This window comes from Corythoichthys intestinalis, chromosome 16 (genome assembly GCF_030265065.1).
Source record: "Corythoichthys intestinalis isolate RoL2023-P3 chromosome 16, ASM3026506v1, whole genome shotgun sequence".
Lineage (NCBI taxonomy): Eukaryota > Metazoa > Chordata > Actinopteri > Syngnathiformes > Syngnathidae > Corythoichthys > Corythoichthys intestinalis.
This window is the reverse complement of record NC_080410.1, coordinates 32,873,161-32,890,573: the sequence shown is the minus strand read 5'-3', so window position 1 is coordinate 32,890,573 and position 17,413 is coordinate 32,873,161. Positions and strand designations below refer to the sequence as shown.

Below are 17,413 nucleotides of genomic sequence, written 5' to 3'. Positions count from 1 at the left end.
AGCGGGCTACTAGTTTATTTTTTGATTGAAATTTTTACAAATTTAATTCAAACGAAAACATTAAGAGGGGTTTTAATATGAAATTTCTATAACTTGTACTAACATTTTTCTTTTCAGAACTACAAGTCTTTCTATCCATGGATCACTTTAACAGAATGTTAATAATGTTAATGCCATCTTGTTGATTTATTGTTATAATAAACAAATACAGTCCTTATGTACCATATGTTGAATGTATATATCCATCTTGTGTCTTATCTTTCCATTCCAACAATAATTTACAGAAAAATATGGCATATTTTATAGATGGTTTGAATTGCGATTAATTGCGATTAATTACAATTAATTAATTTTTAAGCTGTAATTAACTCGAACTCGATTAAAAATTTTAATCGTTTGACAGCCCTAAAATAAAGCCATTTATTGACTAAATGTATTTGTTAGAGACCAAATCTTAAAATATTTTTTTGAACTACCAAATATGTTTGGAGAACATGCATTTGCGGTGATGGCGCCCAGGCTGTGGAACCAATTACCACTTACTATTAGACAGGCCCCCTCACTTACGGATTTTAAATCACGTCTTAAAACATTTTATTTTTCTTCAGCTTTTAATGTGCAATGACAGTTTATGACCTCGTCTTTTATTTATTTTATTTTATGTGTTTGTTTTATCTTTCAAAGTTGACTTATTTTGCTGTGTTTTGCTATGTAAAGCACTTTGGTCTCCTTGGCGGATTTTTAAATGTGCTATACAAATAAAGTTGATTGATTGATTGATTGATTAAATGACATTTTTTTCTTTAGTCCCCTCCAAAGACCAAACTGAATCTCAAATAAACAGTAAAAAATAAATTAACATTTAATTTTTGGGGTGTTATTTAATTATGAAAAACTCAATATATATATATATTTTTTACCAATTACTGATGAATACGTAGTAGACAATACAATAAATGAATAAATAACAACAACAAAATAACACAAAAAAAGGAAGACCTATTTTTGAAGAATATTTTCATGTCATAATGTTCATATATCAGAATGACCTGTGCATTTTTGTGAGATTTTTTTTTTTTTTTTTTTTGGTTGTGTGCTGGGAGATATCGTTTTTTAATATATACAATTTGCCTTGGCAAACTAAGATTGGGAAACATCATAAAGTGTAAGCAAAATTTGTCAAAAGTCTCTTGCTGTTGTGTCTTTATTTCACAGGACAAGCCACTAGATGGCAATGTGAGACAAATAACAGTACAAAAACGTGCACGCATCGCTGTACCGCATGCTTGTTTTCAAAAGTGTGTTTGTAGTCTGTCTGCTGTGTTATTGTTTTACTATTTTTTATTCAACTTTTATTTTATTTATTTATTTTTTAATATATTGCTGTGTTGTGTTGTTGGACCTTGAGTCTGTTAATAAAAATCTATCCATCCATCCATCCATCCATCCCCCCAACAAGGGCGTAGGTTTGGTCTCAACACTGGTAGGGACAGCATAACCTGCATGAACACTTTTTGCTGGGGACAGGACATTAATAAGACCAAACAGCTGAACGGGGGTCAGGGCTACATTTTTCACGAATATGAACCTAATTAATCGATACGCTAAATGAAAAATGCAAAATAAATCTGCCTTGACTCATTGTAACATTCATATGTATTGGTTCAGGTGATACACCATTCGATTCAAAACTTTTTTCAAAAACTACAAGAAACTAGGGCTGTCAAAATTATCGTGTGAATGGGCGGTAATTAATTTTTTTAAGTAATCACGTTAAAATATTTGACGCAATTAACGCAGATGCCCCGCTGAGACAGATTTAAATGACAGTACAATGAAATGCCCACATGTTAATTGTGTTTTATGGAGTTTTGCCGCCCTCTGCTGGCGCTTGGGTGCGACTGATTTTATAGGCTTCAGCACCCATTAGCATTGTGTAAGTAATTATTGACATCAACAATGGCGGGCTACTAGTTTATTTTTTGATTGAAATTTTTACAAATTTTATTAAAACCAAAACATTAAGAGGGGTTTTAACATAAAATTTCTATGACTTGCACTAACATTTATCTTTTAAGAACTACAAGTCTTTCTATCCATGGATCGCTTTAACAGAATGTTAATAATGTTAATGCCATCTTGTTGATTTATTGTTATAATAAACAAATACAGTACTTATGTACAGTATGTTGAATGTATATATCCGTCTTGTGTCTTATCTTTCCATTCCAACAATAATTTACAGAAAAATATGGCATATTTTATAGATGGTTTGAATTGCGATTAATTGCGATTAATTACGCTTAATTAATTTTTAAGCTGTAATTAACTCGATTAAAATTTTTAATCGTTTGATAGCCCTAGTTAAAATATTTGACGCAATTAACGCACATGCCCCACTCAAACATATTAAAATGACAGCACAGTGGAATGTCCACTTGTTGCTTGTGTTTTTTGGACTTTTGTCGCCCTCTGCTGGCGCTTGGGTGCGACTAATTTTACGGGTTTCAGCACCCATGAGAATTGTGTAATTATTGACATCAACAATGGCGGGCTACTAGTTTATTTTTTAGTTGAAAATTTCACAAATTTTATTAAAACCAAAACATTAAGAGGGGTTTTAATATAAAATTTCTATAACTTGTACTAACATTTATCTTTTAAGAACTACAAGTCTTTCTATCCATGGATCGCTTTAACAGAATGTTAATAATGTTAATGCCATCTTGTTGATTTATTGTTATAATAAACAAATACAGTACTTATGTACCGTATGTTAAATGTATATATCCATCTTGTTTCTTATCTTTCCATTCCATCAATAATTTACAGAAAAATATGGCATATTTTATAGATGGTTTGAATTGCGATTAATTATGATTAATTAATTTTTAAGCTGTAATTAACTCGATATAAAATGTAATCGTTTGACAGCCCTACAAGTAACATTTTGAAAACTTGCAGAATATATGTCTGGATTTCATTGGCAAATGTAAATTGCAATATTTGAACATAACTTGAATTGTATTAACATACACAATAAACAGAAACTTGTTTATAATCTCTTAACTATCCCGGAACGCAAAAAAATAAACATTTGTATTAGGACCCCTCAATGTTGTCTAAATAAATAAATATAACTGGAAAAAAATTCTTAGTCTGTGTATAAAAATAAAAATGGAGCCTTCCTTCAGGTAAAACATGACTGCTTTTGTCCACAAGCACAGCTAAACGCAACAACACCAAAAAAAAAATTTTTTTTTACCTCGACTATGATGAATGTATGATTATCTGAAAAATGTCTGTATAGGCTGCAAATAAAAATATTTTTTAAATAAAATAATGTAGAAAATAAATAAATACATTTCAAATTACTGTAAGTCATCAGCCAATCACACGTGCGTTTCAGGGGGAAAGTGGACCGGCTCATTCAGCAAGTGAAAAGAGGTAAATCAAAGTCTGAAGATCAGGAAAAAATTCACTTCATAACGGTAGGGTCAATTTTATCATTACAACATATGGGAAGACAATCTAAATTACCTATATAAATAATGCAAATTAGGTTGCTTAAAAGTTGATGGGGACAATTTGAGCATCCTGAAAAGTCCATACCGTCCCTATGCAAACCTATGACCTTGCTCCTTAGGATCAATAAACCAGGCAAAACCCAAAATGAACTTAATTGGAATGCTGAAATGTATTCTCTTTTTGATTATACCAAAACCTCAGTTTTGCTAAATTTGCTGTGCCAGGTCACAAATATACACCCCAACAATGTAGCATCAAGAAAAAAGTCATTACCTGCCAAAGACAACAGACGAAGGCTCCTCATTCCAAACAAATGCTGCAGTCCAAAATCCTGCACCTGATTGTGTCAAACACACACACAAAATTGTGCAATGACATGAAAATATAACAGACTTCTTCTGGTTGGAGAATGTTGTGTACATTTTATGTTACCTGACAACACCAGCGCAAATAAAGGCTCCGCAATGATGACATTGTGGACAAATAGCCCAAGCCTGTGTCTGTGATCCGTACACACCTAAAAGCAAGCACAACACACAAAAACAGTTGTTTCAGTTGTTGGGTCTAAGGGGCAGTTTACATGGCGACTCTGCGACACAAAGACGCAATGACTGAGTGGCGGACTCGCCTCGCGTGCATATGGTGTCGGCGAAGACGGAGGGCGAAGACGAAAAATTCTGAATCCTGCCTCCAAAGTGGAAGAATCCGATTGAGGGGGGCTTCCTCGGCATGCATATCAAAGGCTCCTTCGGTGCGAGACCTTCTTCAATTTAGCTGTTGACCCAGAGCGAGGTGACAAAGGCAGGACACAAGGAGGCAGGAGGCAGAGAGTAGACTTTACCAACTGCAGTTTGGGGAGAGGTCTGAGATCGGGCAACGTGACTAAGAGCGTCTCATCGAAGTCTCTCTCAGAGCTCCCCGCGCTGCTGACTTTTATTGAGGGCTTGTTGCTGGGCAGAATATAGTTACAACACTGTTGTCCAACGTGGCAGTTTTGATCAGGCAAGTTCCTTATTCTAGTCAATGATTAAATTAACAGTCACACTCATTGATTAAATTAACAGTCACACTCTTGAGCGAGCAAGCAACTTTGTTTTGAACACACAATTGCACTCGAAGTAGCTTGGTGGAAAAGTCCTGAGAAGTTGTGTGATGAATCAACATGTGTGTGTATCTATTTATCAGCAGAATGTGAGCAATTGCTGGTAATAAAAATGTAAGCACATGATTATGGGCTAAAACTGTATTCTTCATAATAGCTTGGGAGAGCGCGTATAATAGCTGTGGGAGAGCAAACTTGTATAACCCGCAGAGTATAATGGTCATACAATCAAACATATCTTACACAGTCCACTTTGTTTTAATTAAATTATGGTGGAAAAATTACCATAAATTGACTGCAATTTTTGTAAAACTCGTGTATGTTCATGCTCATATCTTATGAAAAGAACCATTACCATTACCAATTTACCATTCATTACTTATAGTATATGTCTTGTTCCAGTAGCCCACTTGACATCAGGTTGTCCTGGTACCCCAACACCTGACGCGGGCAACGTTCGAGCCGGTATGACCCTATCGTTGATTGTTCCGCTCATTGTGAGGCATATATCATTAAGGGCATTGGCTAAAGCCCACCACTATGCTCCTGACTGGGGGGACCTCCTGTACCAAAGTCAGCGATGTTATCAATGAGCTATCCAGCTGATATGAGCTGTGCCCTACTAGTAATCAGATACCCTGCTGGCATCGTATCCTGGCCACTGGAAGAGATGCAGGCTACCGACATCAAGACATGGAAGCTCCTTACAATGCACGGAGGGTTTCACCCTAAGTCCAGCATCCTGAGGCTCTACACAAAGCGAAAAGAGGGAGGCCGAGGACTAGTGAGCATTAGAGCCACGATCCAGGAGGAAACTACATCCCTCCAAGAGTACATCATGAAAATAGCCCCCAGTGATGACCTGCTCGGTGAATGCCTCAGGCAACAGAAACCCAATAAGGAGGAGGACCCTGAGGAGCTAACATGGATGGACAAGCCCCTGCATGGTGTGTACCACCGACAAATTGAGGAGGTAGCTGACATGGGAAAAACATACCAGTGGCTGGAAAACGCCGGACTGAAAGACAATACGGAGGCACTGATCATGGCAGCACAAGAACAGGCCCTTAACACAAGAGCAATAGAGGCTGGGGTCTATCACACCAGACAGGACCCCAGGTGCAGGCTATGCAAAGAGGCCCCTGAGACAGTCCAGCACATCACAGTAGGGTGTAAGATGCTAGCAGGCAAGGCATACATGGAACGACATAACCAGGTAGCAGGCATAGTGTACAGGAACATCTGTGCCGAGTACGGACTGGAGACCCCAGAGTCAAGGTGGGCGACACCTCCGGAGTGGTCGAGAACAACCGAGCCAAGATCCTGTGGGACTTCCAGATCCAGACAGACAAACTGGTGATGGACAACCAGCCTGACGTAGTGGTGGTGGATAAACATCAGAAGACAGCAGTAGTGATAGATGTAGCAATCCCGAGCGATAGCAACATCAGGAAAAAAGAACATGAAAAGCTGGAGAAATATCAAGGGTTGAAGGAAGAGTTGGAGAAAATGTGAGGAATCAAGGCAAGAGTGGTGTCAGTAGTGATCGGGACACTAGGGGCAGTAACCCCCAAGCTGGGTGCATGGCTCCAACAGATACCAGGAACAACGTCCGACGTCTCCATTCAGAAGAGCGCAATCCTAGGGACAGCTAAGATCCTGCGCAGGACCCTCAAGCTCCCAGGCCTCTGGTAGAGTACCAAGGAGATGCTCTGTCACCCCTGCTGTTCTGCATAGGCCTAAACCCCCACAGCCAGATCATCACCAAGAGTGGTTTCGGGTACCGGTTCCGAAGTGGAAAAACCATCAGTCATCTCCTCTACATGGATGATATCAAGCTGTATGCCAAGAACGAGCGGGCATCGGCTCCCTGATTCACCTCACGAGAATATACAGCAATGACATTGGGATGTCATTCGGACTAGATAACTGTGGGCGAATGGTATCCAGAAGAGGGAAGGTGATCTCGACTGAAGGGGCTGAACTACCTGAAGGCAACATAAGTGATGTGCAGGACTGCAACAAATATCTGGGGATCCTAGAGGCAAATGGAACTATGAGGAAGCAACTAGGAGGTCTGCCAGAACCAAATACTTACAGAGGGTGAGGCAGGACATGTAACACTGTAAAATAGCCCCCCTATTGTATTTAACACATTGAAAGCCATTGACGGCGATAGACGTCCGATTCATTTAAACTAGGAGGATAAGCTGTGAATGCTCATCTTTCCGTGCTATTTTCAGAAGGGAACGTTCATTCGCCTGTCCTAATCAAAATTAATTGGATTGGATTGGATTGCAAAGATAAAAAAGAAGCCATAATTTGTACATGAAAGGGTTAAAATCTCATTAGGTTAATAAGGCCCATTATGAATCATAATCAACTTTGTCCTCATGCTAGCATAGGTTTGCATTGGCAAAAACATGAAAGTCAGCTTAATTAGACTCCAAATCATCCATGGGTGTGAATTTGAGTGTGAATAGTTGCTTGTCTATATGTGCACTGCTATTGGCTGATGACCAGCGCAGCGTGCACCCGGCCTCTCGCTCAAAGTCAGCTGGTGTAGGCCTCAGCTCACCCTAATGAGGACAAAACTGTATACAAATTGGATGGATGGTTGGATGATTACAAATGTGCACTTTTGCTTTTCCTTTCGATACATCTAAGCTCCAAAAAAGGTTTCGTGACGTATAATAATATTGGGGGCATGATGTTAAATGAATGCTTTTTTTTTTTTTTTTAACTCTTTTGTACTAATTTAACTACAGCATTTGAAAGTCCATTTGATGAGTCCACTGTTTTTATAAAGGACTCAGCAAAATACCGACGCTGCCATTACAATGCTCTGCTCTCATTGAGCCCACCTACCCCCCACACACCCCCACCATCCCCATGACCAAACCCCCACCCTCCACCCCAACCATTTCCCGGCCACAGCACTGTGAGTTATGATGACAAGAATCTGTAAGGACTGTTGTTGTGATATATTATCTTTTGTGTGTGTGTTTGTAATATCGACTGGAAGTATGAGTTAGTCACTCAATTATAATAGGGCATTGGGCTGGACGTAATGCATTATAAGTTCTACATATATTAGTCACTCATGTAAACTAGAATGAGACAGGGAGTTGCTAATGTTATTATAAGTCTACAATAGATTGTAACTAAACAGCAGTAGAATCAGTACAATAATTAAATGAAAAGAGTCATCTTTTTTCCTACTTGTCTAGTCCTATGCTACAGCTGTCATAAATTGGTATAAATTATCAATATACAGTCGACTCCTATATCGAGGAGGGGTGGGACAGTACGTATATCGAAAAGGTGATATACATTGGGGCAAATAAGTATTTAGTCAACCACTAATTGTGCAAGTTCTCCCACTTGAAAATATTTGAGAGGCCTGTAATTGTCAACATGGGTAAACCTCAACCATGAGAGACAGAATGTGGAAAAGAAAACAGAAAATCACATTGTTTGATTTTTAAAGAATCTATTTGCAAATCATGGTGGAAAATAAGTATTTGGTCAATACCAAACGTTCATCTCAATACTTTGTTATGTACCCTTTGTTGGGTAAAATGGAGGCCAAATGTTTTCTGTAACTCTTCAAAAGCTTTTCACACACTGTTGCTGGTATTTTGGCCCATTCCTCCATGCAGATCTCCTCTAGAGCAGTGATGTTTTGGGGCTGTCGTTGGGCAACATGGACTTTTAACTCCCTCCACAGATTTTCTACGGGGTTGAGATCTGGAGACTGGCTAGGCCACTCCAGGACCTTGAAATGCTTCTTACGAAGCCACTGCTTTGTTGCCCTGGCTGTGTGTTTGGGATCATTGTCATGCTGAAAGACCCAGCCACGTCTCATCTTCAATGCCCTTGCTGATGGAAGGAGATTTTTACTCAAAATCTTTCGATACATGGCCCCATTCATTCTTTCCTTGACACAGATCAGTCCTCCTGGTCCCTTTGCAGAAAAACAGCCCCAAAGCATGATGTTTCCACCCCCATGCTTCACAGTGGGTATGGTGTTCTTGCCTGGAACAGCCAGACTGTTCTCCCTGTGTTTTTCAAACACTGAGAGAATAGTCTGGGACCCAGCCCATTAACGGCCTCTCGAGCAAGTACAAAATCAATCGACAAATCAGATTTGTTTATTTGCGTGACGTGTTCTTAACGAGCAACGTCACTCTTCCGCGTCGGAAGTCGTCTCCACAACAACACAGATGGCGAACAGGACAGCCGAGAATATGTTCCAATCCATGTTAAAATCAGTTTTAAATTACCAAAAACACATCGACACAAGTCATTGACAACAGTCTGTCTCGTGCTAGCCATGTTGAATAAACTCCGCTCTCCTCGTATGTTTACTTCCGCGCGCAAGTCCCTCGTCCCGCCCGTCGCTGATTGGTCCACTCCGCTGTCTGTTTGCTGTGGCTTGCTCCGCCCTGGTAATGGTGGCCAGACTCAATAGCTGGAACAGCGGTGAGTCTGGAGTACCAGGCTAATGCTGTTCTTTGGATGCAATTCAGTATTCTTTCTCCTCCAAACACGAAAACCTGTTTTTCTACCAACAAGTTCTATTTTGGTTTCATCTGACCATAACACATTGTCCCAGTCCTCTTCTGGATCATCCAAATGCTCTCTAGCGAACCGCAGACGGGCCTTGACGTGTACTAGCTTCAGCAGGGGGACACGTCTGGCAGTGCAGGATTTGAGTTCCTGGCGGCGCATTGTGTTATTGATAGTAGCCTTTGTTACTGTGGTCCCAGCTCTCTGTAAGTCATTCACCACCCGTGTGGTTCTGGGATTTTTGCTCACCTTTCTTGTTATCATTTTGACGCCACGTGGTGAGATATTGCATGGAGCCCCAGATCGAGGGAGATTATCAGTGGTCTTGTATGTCTTCCATTTTCTAATAATTGCTCCCACAGCTGATTTCTTTACACCAAGCGTTTTACCTATTGCAGATTCAGTCTTCCCAACCTGGTGCAAGTCTACAATTTTGTCTCTGGTGTCCTTCGACAGATCTTTGGTCTTGGCTATAGTGGAGTTTGGAGTGTGACTGACTGAGATTGTTGACAGGTGTCTTTTATACCGATAATGAGTTAAAACAGGTGCCATTAATACAGGTAACGAGTGGGGCCTCGTTAGACCTCGTTAGACATTGTTAGAAGTTAGACATCTTTGACAGCCAGAAATCTTGCTTGTTTGTAGGTGACCAAATACTTATTTTCCACTCTAATTTGGAAATAAATTCTTTAAAAATCAAACAATGTGATTTTCTGTTTTTTTTTTCCCACATTCTGTCTCTCATGGTTGAGGTTTCCCCATGTTGACCATGAGAGGCCTCTCTAATCTTTTCAAGTAGGAGAACTTGCACAATTGGTGGTTGACTAAATACTTATTTGCTCCACTGTATCGCGATACTTTGTAGTCCAAAAGGTTATCGATATGCTCCCGCCAATAGGGCTGCAGTTATCGATTATTTTAGTAGTCGATTAATCTATCAACAAGTTCTTTCGAATAATCGAATAATCGGATTAGAAACATTTAATGCAAAGGTGTCAAACCGATTCCAGAAAGGCCAAAGTGGGTGCAGGTTTGCTTTCCAACCAATGAAGAGGACACCTTTTCACCAATCAGATCTTTTACATGTGTAGTCAGTTAAACTTTGTCAGGTGCTGCTTGTTTCAGTAGAAGTTCATTGGTTAAACTCTCTGCATGATATCGGTTGGAACAAAATCCAGCACCCACTTGGCCCTTTCTGGAATCGGTTTGACACCTGTGATTTAATGGGTTGCTGAATAAATTTTAGGAGATGTAAAACAAAGGATAGCCAAGATTGCACTTTCAATAGAGCATTAAACGTGAAGAATAATTTATGTATAAGGCTGTGCTACTGCCTTCAACTCTACATAAGTGTCTTTACACGTGCCAAATGCAACTTTTCTAGAGTACTGTAGTAGATATACTGTGAAATTTAACTGTACTGTAACAGTTTCAGGATTTACGATACACATACAGTATGTAAAAGAAGACTGGGGACAAAATTACCCATCTAGACCAGGGATATAAAGTGCGAATGCGCTGAAAATATGTCAACCAAGATCCTCCCATAAATTACTCTATTGTAATGATTGCAACAGATTGGACACACACTGACCTGTCAAGGACTAGTTCCTCCAATTTATGAAGGTCACAAGCGATGTACTCCAGGGCCATGTCAGTGATTCGTGGGCACCACGACAAGTCCAAACTGCGCAGCTTCCGCAAGTTCTCCGCCACCAGCTCCACACCGTCGTCGGTGATTTTAGAGCAGCCAGACAGGCTGAGTGCCGTCAAGTTGGGAAGGCTGTGCACCATATTTACAACGCCGTGATTTGTGATCTCCCAGCACGAGTGAAGTCGAAGGGTGTGAGTGGTATAGCCCTGCGTAAGAGGGAAATGCAGGTTATTTTATATAACAGTAATTGATGTTAAGGGAGAAGTCAAACTTGTTCAGTTCTGGGTTTTTCTGGTCATTTTATTTATATTGTAGTGACAATCAAACAACATTATTCAAAACAATTCTTTAAAAAAAAATTCTAGCATTATTGTTATTATAGTATACTACTATATATAATAGTAGTATAATAATTATAATAATTATTCATTGCCAGTCATATTTGTCATAAAGAGTGTCATTTGAAAGCTATTCTTAGTGTAGAATCTGTATTCTGTAGTATTTACTCAACATATTATAATATTAATTCTGAAGTATGTGGGTTAAGAAATCATTATTTATATGACCTACATGACGTGCTTTTATTTTGGAAATGTTCACCGGAGGTACATTCGCTAAACCACTAACCGAAAGCTTTACACTCCGTAAAAAAACATTCTTTGTCATTTCTTGTGGTGTCACTAATAGTTTTTTTTTTTTTTTTTCCGTTAGCAAAGGCTGTTAACCAGCTGTTGAGTGTTATTGTATGACTGATTGGAACTGTACTGCATTGTTTCGCCACAGGGTGTGCTGTCGTGTATTTTATGTTCGGTGTGAAGAAGAAGAAGAAAGTTAAAAGAGGCATTAGCGACCTGTTCTCAACTTCTCCCTCACTGCACTTTGGCTCTCATGGAGAGCACGTTTGCTCATGTGTTCGAAATAAACGATAGCCGACGTGCAAAGTAGCAAGTGAGCTGTAAAAATAGCGAGCTTAGTGGCGTGAAAAATGCGGGAGAGCTAAGTGAAGCTAACGAACAGCTAAGCGATGCTAAAAGGAGCTAAGCGACCGATACTCAGTCCGTCGTCGTGGAACAGTCCATTGTAGTGCGTGTGTGTGGGGGAGAGATAATATTAATGCATCATTCAAATGGCTTTCTTTTTTTCTTTTTATTTGTTTGTTTTGTATGCTGACATAATTATACATGACGAATAGTTGGGGGTGCTGCTGGCTCCGGTGGCCCAAGCCCTTGCTCGTTGGGGCAAGGAGAGCTGGTTGGGGGCCCCCTTACTGGTTGGGAGCCTAAGGCGATTGCCTACTTCGCCTGAATAGTAGATCCGCTTATGCTTGTAAGCCACTGGATTGGTGAAAAGGTGTCCCCTTGTTTTGTTAGAATGAAATCCAGTATCCACCGTGGCCTGGTAGTTTAAACACCCCTGACACTGAAGTCTATTTTTTCCGGACGGGTAGCCGGACCGCATGAAGTTACAACAATACCACCGTGCTGGAAAGGATATTTAGCACTGATACAAAATAAAACTACCGGTTTCCTTTCAAAATAAAGCACTTTTCGCAACGAGAATCCCAGTTATTATATTCATTTCTAGGTGAAATGTTATGTATCCATAACATCCATACTCATGACCCGATAAAATGTTTATTTACTTTTTTCATGAGCTTCTAATGTCCTCATGCAGAAAAAGGACAAACTCCGTCGATAATTTATATTTTATTATTTGTGTCGTGATAAAACAACAAAAAACAAATGTTGCACTTATTACCCATCGTTTATTCTTAAGTGTCTGCGTTGGGACGTACTGTATATGTTAGTGTATATATTCGTGCATTCTACTGATATCCCTCGTAATTACCTCTATCTGATTGCCGCGGACATTTTTAGCGCAAACGCAACAAGTAAAATTTGACCTGTGATGTTTTCGAAGCCGGCACACAACTGTGTCGCAGCTGCATTGTGTGTGAATTCGGGGTAAGAGTGTAGGAGAAAAGAGGTTTGAGTGAAACGCAAGTAAAAAGCATGTTCAAAATGATGATCAGTTGTTTTCTTGTTCTTCTCTGTGTACTTTATTTTCCCTATTTGTATTAGATTTTTGTGTTCTGTCAATTTCATTTGCATTTCCACATTATATTTGGAGTGATCATTTGCGACAGTGTTATTGCAGAGGAGACTTTGGCTAGGTTCATACTGAAGTTCTTAATACACGAATCTGATTTTTTCCTGTTTTTCCGACTTGAGTGAGGCATTAACTTGGTGGTTTGAACGGGAAAAGTCGCATAAAAATAGACCATTTCAAATCCGATCCAGATCACTTTCGTATGGGGTTAAAATCCGATCTGAGCCATATTTTTCCAGAATGTGGCTGCTGTCTGAACTGTCAAGTCCCCCAAATCGGAAGTAATGCAGCAATTACGGTGCTACTGTGCATTAGCGTTAGCGCCTAGCTTGAATGCAGCTTTTGGGGAAGTGACGGGCTTGACAACAGTCATAAAAAAATAAAAATGGGTTGAGGGTAAGCTTGAGAATGCTCGATTTTCTCTCTGCTCCAAATGAGCAATATTTCAAGATTGCTTACACGGCCGGGAGTCGGAGCAAACTGTCCGTATGTGTGTTTGTGCGTCATGTGTAGTCATTTGTTTTGATGCTCCTGCACATGCGGGTCAGTTTGCTCAGTGCATCTCGCACTGCGAATTAGTGCGCATGCGTGATACTTGAACGGGCTCAATGGACAAAGGCAGTATGAATGGGCACGCCCCCCCCCAAAAAAAAGATATGACAAAAAAGTCTCAATTCTGCATTAAGACCTGCGGTATTAATCTCTCCTTTGAATGCACTTAAATTGTTAAAAAGTAATAAATAAATAATAATAAATTAATAAATAAATCTACCTCATAGTTATGTTTGACCATTTTAAAAAGTATTTAATAAACGGCCAAAAGCAAACACACACACACACATACATACACACAAAATGGCTCAAGACTTTAAGGGTTAAATAATGTATACAATTTTAAATTTAGCAAGACAGATGTTAATTTTATTCTATTTATTTAATTTATTCTATTTTTTTGTATTAAAAATACATTGCTGATATCACTCAAATATATACCTAATTAATTCAGTTTTGAGTAAAATAATTATAATATAATTATAATGGGGAAAAAACACTTTTCACAGACCAAAAAAAAAAAAAAAAATATATAAATTAAATAAAATTAAATACTGTATTGGCCCGAATATAAGACGGTGTTTTTTGCATTGAAATTAGACTAAAAAAGAGGGGCTCGTCTTATATTCACGGTCTAGATGTTATACCCATTCACGACACTAGATGGCACCAGATATCATTGAATCGATGTTCTGTCATGACAGATCTCAGCTACTCTCAAGTTTAACCAGTTTTCATTATGTTGTTGCAATGTTTTTCCTTATTCAGATTTGTTTCAAGACTACAGTTACAATTAGACTTCACTTTAATGGTTAATGCAGTTATTGCAATATTGTTGTTTTATCACAATAGATTGGTTTATTTACATTTCAAAAACCAGAAGCCATTCATTTACGAATGTGATTGCACTTCAGTTTACATATTAAAATGTTCAGATATTAAGATTTGAATGAGGCAAAATAACGTGCTTTTTCTCTCAAATATATTGTTATAATCATTTGTTTCAGATGAACTGTGATTATTTTCTGTATAAAAATTAATTTGGTGTTCAAAAAGTCTTTTCAAACTTGAGTCTTGAAAAAGAGGGGGTCGTCTTATAATCAGGGCCGTCTTATATTCGGGCCAATACGGTAAATTAAATATTATAAAATAATGTCCCCCTTGTTTTTTCAGGGAGTTGGCAACCCCATATGAAAGTGACCAAAAAAAGCTGTAAAAACACCTTCCTCTTCCCTCAGATGTAGTGTCTTTCTGTCAAGCTTCTAGGCTAAGTAGATTTTTTAAATTTGCGATTTTCTAGCTTTGGTTCCAGTAATAGAAAATAGTCCTTCACAAGCCAAGGAGTACAACCGGTGTTGCTATTTGATTCCAGTTAGCCTTGTTAAGACTATGAGTGCAAATATGAGGACAGTCGAGGATGACAAGGTAATCACAAGGGCTATCAATAGCAAATAGAGAGTGCTGTTACGCCTGTAAAGTAAATACAATAACGATTTGCCTAGATGAGTCTTCAATAAATCAACATCACGTAGAAGTTATAAGATGACTTGAGTAATGTGGTTTGATTAAGTCATGGATTTTAAATTATGTGATAAATTATTTTCTAATTAGGACAACTTGGGTGCCAATTAGCATCACAGAACATATTTTAGCATCTCAATTCTAGCTGCTAAATTAGGCCGACAAGGTGGCATTGTTGGCGACGTTGGTTGAGGTGAGCAATCAGATTTTTCCTGTTGACATGGTTGCTAATCTCTTATGTTTTAACCACACCTGTTTGGCTGTGAAGTAGGCCATGGCCGTGTCAGTCACATGATAGGCCTGCAGGCTCAGCTCCGAAAGGTTGGGCAGAAGCTGTGAGATGGCAGCGATGGCATCATCCGCCACGTTGATACAGTCGCTGACACTGAGTGACGTTAAGCGAGCGTTGAGACTGGACCACAAGCCGGCCTCTGTGAAGTCGTTGCACCCTGACAGTTCCAGATGCATCAGACCCTGCATCTGTTCCAACATGACCTGCAATAAAAATCCCACATTTGGAAATTTGGTCACTGATGATGACATATCGATGGGCTTTTATTTATATATTAAATAAAAAACACATTTTCCCAATTAAATTAACCAGACATGCTTTACATTATTAATGTTGCATAAACAGTGCTCAAACAAACATCAGGGACATTATTAAATCAGTCCCAAAGTTTTGGAATACATTTTTAGTAAGACAACCCACTGTTAGAACCATAGCTTCATCATATTCAAACAAACATTAAGTCAGAAATGCTGAACTAACAAACACAGACTTCAGTATCAGTCGACAGGACAGCTCCCACAAACATTACACCACGCCTTCCTGTTGGAGTCCGACCCAGGCAGTGTGTTTGGCTTTCACTGTGATAAACACACGCTGCGTTCAAACGCCGGATTCAGGTGGAAAAAGTACAAAAGTTTTACCGCATACAAGCCGGCAGGAGTGTCTTAAGAGTGATTTAGTCGAGGATTCAAGGTAATTATTATATAAAATAGTAGGGTTGTTCCGATCATGTTTTTTTGCTCCCGATCCGATCCCGATCGTTTTAGTTTAAGTATCTGCCGATCCCAATATTTCCTGATCCGATTGCTTTCTTTTGCTCCCGATTCAATTCCAATCATTTCCGATCATTTTTCCCGATCATATACATTTTGGCAATGCATTAAGAAAAAAATGAATAAAACTCGGACGAATATATACATTCAACATACAGTGCAGAAGTACTGTATTTGTTTATTATGTTTATATATATATATATTTATTATTATATTATATATTATTATTTATTATTTATATATATATTTATTAATAAATCCTCAAGATGGCATTTACATTATTAACATTCTTTCTGTAAGAGGGATCCACAGATAGAAAGACTTGTGACTTTGTATATTGTGACTAAATATTGCCATCTAGTGTATTTGTTGAGCTTTCAGTAAATGATACTGTAGCCATGCCCAAATGCATGATGGGAAGTGGAACCATGACTGTGCGTAGTGCTACCAATTGATATATCTTCTCTGCGTTGGGAAATAACATAAGGTGTTAAGAAAAAGATCAATTGCTACCTTGCTTCCCCACATAGGGAGAGGGATTGTAAGGCTTTAGTCAATTAAAAAAAGGCTCCAAAGGCAGCCAAAATTCACTCTACTCATTTTACGCTGATTTTTATCTCTCTATATAGGTAAAACGGCGCCGTTACAGATTGAGCGCGACAATGTGTGAGTGGGTCGTGCAGCGTATGCATTTATTGCGTTAAATATTTTAACGTGATACATTTTTTAAAAAAATTAATTACCGCAGTTATTGGGAGAAATTTGATAACCCTACCTTAAGCCTAAACTAAAGACTCTGGATGAGTGTAACATATTATGTCTGTAACGTTAAATACAATTAGTAAACGATTTAATTAAAAAAAATATATATATTAAAAAAAGGCATGGCCGATATTTTTTTGCCGATTCCGATACTTTGAAAATGACGTGATCGGACCCTATCAGCATGCGTGCACTTTGAGACATTGTGAAGAAAATGCATGGAAAACATTAACTGCAGCTCGAAATATTTACGTAAAATGAATGATAACTGCCTGTTTTTTCACCTTTAACCAAGAATTTAGACTGTTTTATGTTCATAGCTATTGAAATTCTGGGACGTACACATTTATTTACAAGAACTTTTAACATATAAAGCCCTTTGTTTTGTGATGGCCGCCAAGTTAGATTACACAATAGCATAATTTTAGCTCGAAATATTTACGTAAAATGAACGATAACTGCCCGGTGCTTTGCTTTCAACCAAGAATCTAGACTGTTTTACGTTCATATCTATAGAAATTCCAGGATTAGCGCATTTATTTACAAGA

The 17,413-nt window shown here is 38.6% G+C and overlaps 1 protein-coding gene across 1 annotated transcript in view; it reads right to left on the bottom strand.

Annotated features, from left to right (window-relative positions):
• fbxl16 (F-box and leucine-rich repeat protein 16) overlaps window positions 1-17,413 on the bottom strand; it is a 78,916-nt gene that overhangs the window by 7,012 nt on the left and 54,491 nt on the right. The window contains exons 3-6 of the mRNA XM_057860899.1: window positions 15,291-15,533; window positions 10,797-11,062; window positions 3,961-4,045; window positions 3,802-3,865 (exon numbers count right to left, since the gene is read on the bottom strand). Coding sequence (XP_057716882.1) covers window positions 3,802-3,865; window positions 3,961-4,045; window positions 10,797-11,062; window positions 15,291-15,533 — 658 coding nt within the window. The remainder of the gene's footprint in view (window positions 1-3,801; window positions 3,866-3,960; window positions 4,046-10,796; window positions 11,063-15,290; window positions 15,534-17,413) is intronic.